The following is a 7,981-nucleotide window of genomic DNA, read 5'->3' as shown; positions in this document are numbered from 1 at the left end:
ATATAGATAATAATACGAATGAGTTTGCAAATATATTGTGCACAATTATTTTTTCAAATGAACCTCATATTGGTGGGGAAAATGGTGTCTTTCCCAAAACGTTGGTCGTGACTAGTCCCTATGGACTATATGCAAACCTACGCCCTTGGAGAATGTGTCTGCCATCCAAACCAATGAAATCTCACACTCTTCATTTAGATGCTCGCCTTATTAATTCGAGTGAAATCAACTCTTTGTTATTCTGTCAGGGTGAATATGATCCTTAATAGTAGCGACTCAAAATTAGGTCTGAAACTATTTTCTCAAAACTCCAAAAGGCTAAACTTTCACACTTTATTTTGAAAAAATGTAGTTCTAGCAATGGAGAAACAGCCTATCAGAAAAAGTGTGTGTGCGTGTGTGTGCGTGTGTGTGCGTGTGTGTGCGTGCGTGTGCGCGCGTTTGGTCTGTTATCAAGTGCTATTGAAGACGCTGTGAGTGTTGACCAGCCAGCTGTTCCTTTGAAAACAACTTTAAATGCACGAAGGAGGCTCTGCCTCCACAGAAGGAGGCAGAGGTGCGCGAGGACAGCGGGACAGGTGGCTTCTGGGTAGCTGAGTCCTCTGCGCGTGGATGTCAGGGGGAGGAGAGAGACTTCAGACTCGGCCAGTGTGTGTTGGCGTGTAGATGTGAGCGCACGGCGAAGAATTTCAGCCGCTGGAGAGGACTTTTCTCTGCGAGTTAAACTACGCGTGTGTGTGTGTGTGTGTGTGTGTGTGTGTGTGTGCGTGTGTGTGTGTGGAGAACGCCAACAACGGGCACGAGACGCGGGAGGAGGACACATGCGAAAATGCGAGAAGAAGTCCAGGAAGAGAGCGTCTGCTTATTAAAGATTCAGCGCGGGAGAGCAGACATTATTATCGGCTTGTGGCAGCACTGAGGAGGAGGAGGAGGAGGAGGAGGAGGAGGAGGAAGCCACACCGCCAGCGGGCTCCGGGCTCCGTCGAATGGGGGGAAACGAAGCGGAATTCACTCCTAAAGAGCGAGTCCCGTAAGCGTTTCCAAGCGGCCCAAAACCCCCCAAAAAAGAAGAAGAAGAAGAAGAAGAAGAAAAAAAAGAAGCCCTTTGGGGAAGGGGAGGAGAGGGGGCCAGAGAAAACGCCCTGCTGCTTGTTGCTGTTTCTCCACATTCAAACTTTATCGGCGAGTTGGGGGAAGAAAACCAAAATGCATCGTTCACTCAACGGGAGGTGATTAATTCAAGTGTCACGCTCTCCGCCGCTAGCCGACCGACACACACGGCTAGCTAACCGAGAGGAGGTGGAGGTGGGGGGACACCCGCTCTCCACAGCGACTTTTTTTTTTTTTGGGGGGGGGGGGGGAGACGGGACGCGGCGAGTCTTTGCTTTTTTTCTTCTTCTGGGGAATATTTTTCTCTTCATTGTTGCACACTATTCCTGTTGCAAGAAATGTGGGTTGACTGAGAGCCCCGAGGCGGCTCCGCGAGGCCCACGGCCATTACCCAGCAAACGCAACCCCCCAAAAAGAAGTGGTTTCACATGTAAACCCACAAAAAAAAGTTGGTTTTGGTGTGTATGTGGGGGAGCTCTTAGGTGTCACGCAACTTTTTTGTGTTTTAAATTGAGAAGGAGCGCCGCTGCAGCCATGTCGCTCGGCGCGGAGAGGAGGATGGAAGCCCGGCTGAAGAAGCTGGAGGACATGATCCGAGAACCACGGTCTGCCATAAACCTGGAAAGTTTGCTGGTAAGTCAAGTGGGTGTAATACACGCCTCGTAGATTTATTCACGGTAGCCGCGCGCGCACACGCACGCACGCACCTGAGTGACGCCGATGGCTGTTGACACGATGTGTTTCCATTCGCTTTCCTTCTTTTTGACTTCCCAACTTGTAACCTGCTAGTATTAGCATCGTTGACTGCGCTGGGTTGCATATTGTCTTTTTATTTGAACAGTTATGAAATTGCACAATTGCAATGTTGTCCTGAAATGAGAAACCTTCCCATAAATACGCTTTTTTGTTTTTATAAATAAATAAAACATGGGGGAAAAAATCTGCAAAAATATAAGCCTGATGGTGGTTGTACTGTAAATAGTCCTGATTAATACTTAAGACTGAGTGCAGACAGTGCAGTGGGGGGGGGGGGGGGGGGGGGGGCTCTGTGAAGCGTGTCTACGGATTAGGATTAACCAATGGAGAATGTCCCACTTGGTGCGTTTATGGAGACTAATGTTTCCGGGCTCAAACTCCCCTTTTGTGTCCTACCAGGCCCGGATTGTCCCACTAGACACCTATTCGGGTCTGATGGGTGGTGAGAGAGATGCCGTCCACCCACTTATCTTTTTGCTCTGACTTTGCACTGAGACTAAACTCTTGAATCTGAAAGTGTTTGTTTTTCGTTCTCCTGGAAACCAGTATGACAATGCTAAAGCTGAATATGAACAGTTAAGTCACCCCCAAATCACCCTCAAAACAACATGGCTTGCTATCTTTGGCATGATCAATTGATTAAATGTGTAAAAGCTAAAACCCTCACACTGTCACTGACTGAGACTGTCGGCTCAGTAAACTGTCCCGATGTTGCGTCTCTATATGTTTCCACTAAATCCTGTGTGTTGCTGAAGTGCATACTGATTAACATTTGCATACAGCATGTTGCGAAGCTTACTGATTCCACTTGAATGTATTCCTGTTCTGCTTCCCACATCTCATCTCTGGGGATGTGATCCGGTGCATTTCCACCGCATAAGCAACTCATGCCGCTGTGTTATCACTTGTAGGATTGATTCACCTCTATGTTATACAGCATGTGTCACGATTGAGAAATTCACATGTTTGATTCGATCATCATAAGATGGACCGGCCCTGCTGTGGATAGACCAGTACCAGTACTTCAAAATAGGCTATCGGTATTTGATATTCCTCTGCTGAGAGGATCTGATCCCGGCACGTGTCCCGTCAGATAGTGAAGCAAAAGGAGGTTGTTGTCCCAGTTTTCCTAACAGCAGGAGTATGAGCTTTCTTTTTGGAGAACAAAGTTATTATATTTGCCGAAAGATGCTTTGCAGTGAAGAGACTTAACTTGTGATACTCTGGAGGGGGTCTGAATTGGGAGTTGAAGAAGCGCGAGTGGTGTATCCCTTTTGGGAGGTGGCCAAGGACACCATTTTTAAACCCTCACCTCTAAAAACGGTGCCCCGGAGCCAACACGGTGTCACAGGACCTGCTTTAGCTGTAAAGTTACATCTGTTTTTTTTTAGTTTCAGCGTTTGAATTTCTGGCCCCCCCTAACTGGATCTGACAGAGGGCAAACATACTCTCGGGGTCTATCTTAAAAAGTACCACCCTTTCAATGGGCCCCATCTAGCTTGGGCCCCCACCACCCGCCCGCCCCTCTTTGTACCAAACCCTCCCCGGTTCCCCCTGCAACACGACTTGAGGCACTCCTGGTCCGTTCCCCCCTTCCCTGGAAAACATGAAGGAGAATACTGGCTTGAACACCGGCGGTGTGTTTACTTCCTGCATGCGAGCCCAGAGAGATAGAGGAGTAGAGCGTTTCGAGACAAAAGTTGAGTGGGAAGCGTGCGTAGGAGAGAGAGAGAGAGAGAGAGAGATAGACAGAGAGCAGGCTGCAGGTTTCCATTTTTAGCCACCTCGGAGCCGTTGCAGGGCTCAAGAAGTTTTGCTGCTCCAAGTGGGATTCAAACGCCTGCTGACGCACACACAATCACCAAGGGCTCAGAAATGTCCTGTTTTTGTGTGTAAGTGTAATAAGAACATTCATACTTTAAGTTCCTGAATAATTGCTCACAGGCTTATATTCAGTAAATAATGAATCACACATCCCCCTGCTATTGTGTCTTAGCAACAGCAATAAAAACACCAGAAGAGGTTGCTTTTCTGACTATTATATATATATATATATATATATATATATATATATATATATATAGTCTCCTAAAAAACAGCTTGCCAATTAATGCAGGGTTTGTGCTCGTCAGTGGAATGGATGTCGGATGTATTTGGGGCTCGACAGGGAGCAGTGGGCGGACTGCCCCCAGGATACGGAAAGCTGACAGCGAGGAATCTGCAGCATCTGTCGAGTAAACTCGCTGACCTTCCTGTAAAGAAATCTGACCCTTAAATAAGCTGGTAACGTACTCGCAACTTTGTCATCTGTAATGAACTCTCACATCTCACCTGCTTCCATTGAAGCATCACAGATGGATGATGCTTCAATGGCGCCGTACGTCTTGGTCATATACTCTGTGTGTCACTATTGCGGCCTCTATCAGCATTTGATCGAACGTAACCCAAAGTCAACCTTGTGCAAACCGTTGTGATCATTATTTGGCAGCACGCCACCGCTGACTGGAGTGCTGCACTGAGCGACAAAAGAGTGACAAAAGAGAGGGCATTTCTCGAGATAAAGGAGAGAGAGAGAGAGAAAAACACAAAACAACCACGGACGCTCGATTTGCGAGTCACGCGAGTCGCCGTTTTCTGCAGTCCTGAAGGAAATGACCTCACTGGGTAAACAAGTCGGTGGCTATATATGGGGCTCAAAGTCCCCTTTCGAATGACTGCACTTTTCCCCTTTCACTTTTCCAGCCTTATCTCCTATTTTCCTCTGGCTCTGCTGCTCCCTCTCAGCCTGCAGCAGCCCCCCCCCCCCCTTCAGGCTTGTTAAACACACTGCAGGTATTTTAACTGTAGCTCCCAAACGCCAGAGCCTTTTGATGCAGCTGCAGACTTGGCACTGCCAGATAACGGCTCAAGCCGTGAGCGATATGGGATGCGGATAGCTAAGAGTCCGGCCTGACAGAGGACCTCAGTCCCCATTCCCTGGGCGTCTCTTTCCCATTCATTTCAGTGTGATCCTTGCACAGCGTTAGGTGATCATGACATTTAATAGTAACCTACTTGTTTGGTTTTGCATATAATGTTGGCTATTCCCTCCACTCCCCTTTTTCCCCATATCCCTCCGTTATCCTCTCATTTCCCACCTAACGTTTCCCACCTTTCTTCTAATCCAGCATCTCCCGTCTCCCCTTTTTCTCAGCCTTCTTATCTTATTGCCCCCTTCGCCCTCCCCTCTCCACACTGGAACTTCTTCCTTTCTTGTGTAGCTCTTGTAGGGAGGTAGGGATCACCCCCTGTGTGTCATGACAGGCGGTCTTTTCCCTGATAGTCAACCCAGAGTGTCCGCAGTTGAGTTGCTCCTAGGCAAGCAGCAGTAGTCCCTGCTTCAATGTGCTAGCTGGATAGAAACACAGCCTTATAAGGCACTGGGGACGGTGGCCCCGGCCAATTCTTTCTGTCTTTTTTTTTTTTTCTTCTTTTTTCTCTCTCTGCAAAACAAGCCAGTCTCCCTGCTCCACACCTCCTCTGGTGAGAGCCTCTCTGCAGTTTTTTTTAGTTTTTAGCTCCAGTCCAGTGGAGAAGACTCCAGCGTCTACCGGGTGTGCGGGCCTTCGGCGGTCTTAAAATGTCACACTTCACTTCAGCTATGCATCGTCAGGTCTTCTTTGGTGGTCACAGATGTTTAGCTTTATCAGGGGTTTTCCCTTATCCCTGGTTTACTAAATAAAGACATTGATGGCAAATTAGATTTCTCCTGAGTATCTATGGTACGCTTAGTGTCAGGGGCGTAGTCTACTCCTGTTCCACGTACTTATTGTGAAGTCGGTGCAAAGTCGTTTTAACGTTGAGGTTCTTAAAGGGACAGTTTGACATTTTGGGTGTTACACACACACTTTCTTGCAGAGAGTTTCATGATGAAGCTTGATATCGCATGTGTGCTCGGTAAATATAAAGCTACAGCCAGCTGGCGCTTAGCTTAGTACAAAGAATAGAAACGCGGCCTAGCTCTGTCTCAAAGGTAACGCAATCCATCGACCAGCACACCTCAAGCTATATGCTATTAGATCATTCCGTACAAAAGATGAAGTTGTTTTTTATTGGCAAATGTGTGAATATAATTTAGCCACATGACTTGCTGGGATCTCCTCTCACTGTGACGACAGGACTTGAGGAAGTTGGCTGTGAAATGTACCAGTGGGATCCCGTCAGTCGGCCACAGTGTAGCCGCTACACTCAATGTTACATGTGCGGCAAGCATTTTGTTCAAATGTCAGGTTTTTGGCTAACTATATTTCTGTAAGTTACACCAAAGCATTTTGGCAGTATTGGGAGACCATTGTGTTCATAGTGGAACGTGGCTGCGTTGCAAAGCTATGCAGTGCTATGTTTGCTAGGGCCTTAGTTTACTACAGTAGTTGTTACATCATTCGTGGCCCCAATACTTTCCCCTCCGGTGGGCGTGGTTTTCACAGTATGACTCCTATGGGACATTATTGTTCATCAATTTTTTTTAGCAATACCATACCAAATCACATCAGAACTTTAAATGTTACATTTTGGTGTTGGTACATTTCTATTTGTGTAGATGTCAATGGGATTTTTGGATCTGTGACCCCAGGTTGGTTTCTTAACAGCACTCAGTTTGTGCTGTATTGCTGCTGTTCTTTGGTGGAGAATCTCGTTTTAAAGCTGCCAGCTGCACTCGTATCGAACGGTTTGGATTGTTGTGGATTTCCCAGCTGCTGTGATACATCAGACGGCTATTGCCTGTTAAAATTGTCTTACTGGCAGGTACCTTATCTCAAAATAACTTCAGAAGTAATGTGTTTGTGATAGAACTGGAGTCTCGTTATTTTTGCTTTACAAGGTAAAAGGATCCCCCACCCCCCCGCTGTAAAACATTACTTACAAATCGAGCACACAGATAAATATACACATACTTGACAGCACATTATATAATACTTTGGACAAATGGAACAAGACGTGAGCTGGGCCAAGATCCACCTCTCAGTGATGTGAGAAGGAATGCAAAAAATGGGGAAGAACTTAACCTCCAGAATCCAATGGTTATTATTATTATTATTATTATTACGACGACGCTGCTCGTCTTGGTTGTATGATGAACCTTGTAAATGAACTGCAGTAAAATCTCATCCCTTCTCGTTGTCTGACATTTGGACTAGAGAGCAAAGCTGCAATGGAGCGTCTCGAGGTGTTTACAGTTGGTATACGGTTCTCATGAGAAAGGAACCGTATACACCCAGAGATTTGTCTTAATCTGGAAGATCTCCTCCGTCTAGACGTAAGGACCGTGGCTGGAATGGGGGGGCCGTGCACACAACAACGCATCTTGAGAATACAAAAATATATGTAGATACTGCTGCGCTGATGTTGGATTTGACTTTTGATGGACTTTTACTTTTCTTCCCCCTCGACCCCCGTTTGAGTTTGACACCTGACTCTGTGTATTTTAACAACTTTTAAGCGAGGGTGTGTGAGCAGAGACGAGAACAGGAGTCTCCCACGCGCAACACATAACCCATCCATCTGCAGCCACAGCGTTATCATGCCATCACAACCTGCTGGTGAAACACACACCGCCTACACGCCACACACACACACACACACACACACACACACACACACACACACACACACACACACACACACACATATGCACAGCAGGCTTTGGTTTTCGTGGACACATTTTTTAAAATCGTTTTTTATTGCATTAATTGCCACACCGGTTATTCACTTGACCGTAGCAACACGCCAGTGGCACTTAAAGACGCTGACATGAATTATGTTCATGTTCATGAGCAAAGGGAGAAAAAAAGGAACCCTTTTCAGATCGTTTCCTTTGAGGCAGCAGTCCCCAAGCTAAAAAACAAGCTAAGGGCTCCTACTAATTCGGCATAATGGTGTGTTGTATTTTTAGTTATTTAATTTAATGTTGTCATATTCATCGGGTCATATTCATCACCGTGAAGGCCACTGGGTTAAACAATAATCCAATCTATATATATTTTTTAAGTTGTGGCTGGTATCGCAAAAATCTAAAGTTGTATACGTGTTCAACGCCGATGTTGGTTTGGAGTTACAAAGCCCCCCTCCTCCCTTT

General features: G+C 46.4%; 1 protein-coding gene across 4 annotated transcripts in view; it reads left to right on the top strand.

The window, feature by feature from the left end:
• Positions 1 to 571: 571 nt before the first annotated feature.
• The window catches only part of rock2a (rho-associated, coiled-coil containing protein kinase 2a), a 31,263-nt gene continuing 23,853 nt past the window's right edge, over positions 572 to 7,981 (top strand). For 3 of the 4 annotated variants that reach the window (XM_034563184.1, XM_034563182.1, XM_034563181.1), the window contains exons 1-2: positions 572 to 1,229; positions 1,629 to 1,743. In XM_034563184.1, the coding sequence (XP_034419075.1) occupies positions 1,207 to 1,229; positions 1,629 to 1,743 (138 nt within the window). In that variant the 5' untranslated portion in view covers positions 572 to 1,206. Of the gene's footprint in view, positions 1,306 to 1,628; positions 1,744 to 7,981 lie in introns of all 4 variants that reach the window. The other variant, XM_034563183.1, reaches the window with a different exon arrangement.

The sequence above is a fragment of the Cyclopterus lumpus genome, chromosome 22 (assembly GCF_009769545.1).
Source record: "Cyclopterus lumpus isolate fCycLum1 chromosome 22, fCycLum1.pri, whole genome shotgun sequence".
NCBI lineage: Eukaryota > Metazoa > Chordata > Actinopteri > Perciformes > Cyclopteridae > Cyclopterus > Cyclopterus lumpus.
The sequence above is the reverse complement of the archived record's forward strand: the minus strand, read 5'-3'. Positions and strand labels throughout refer to the sequence as shown.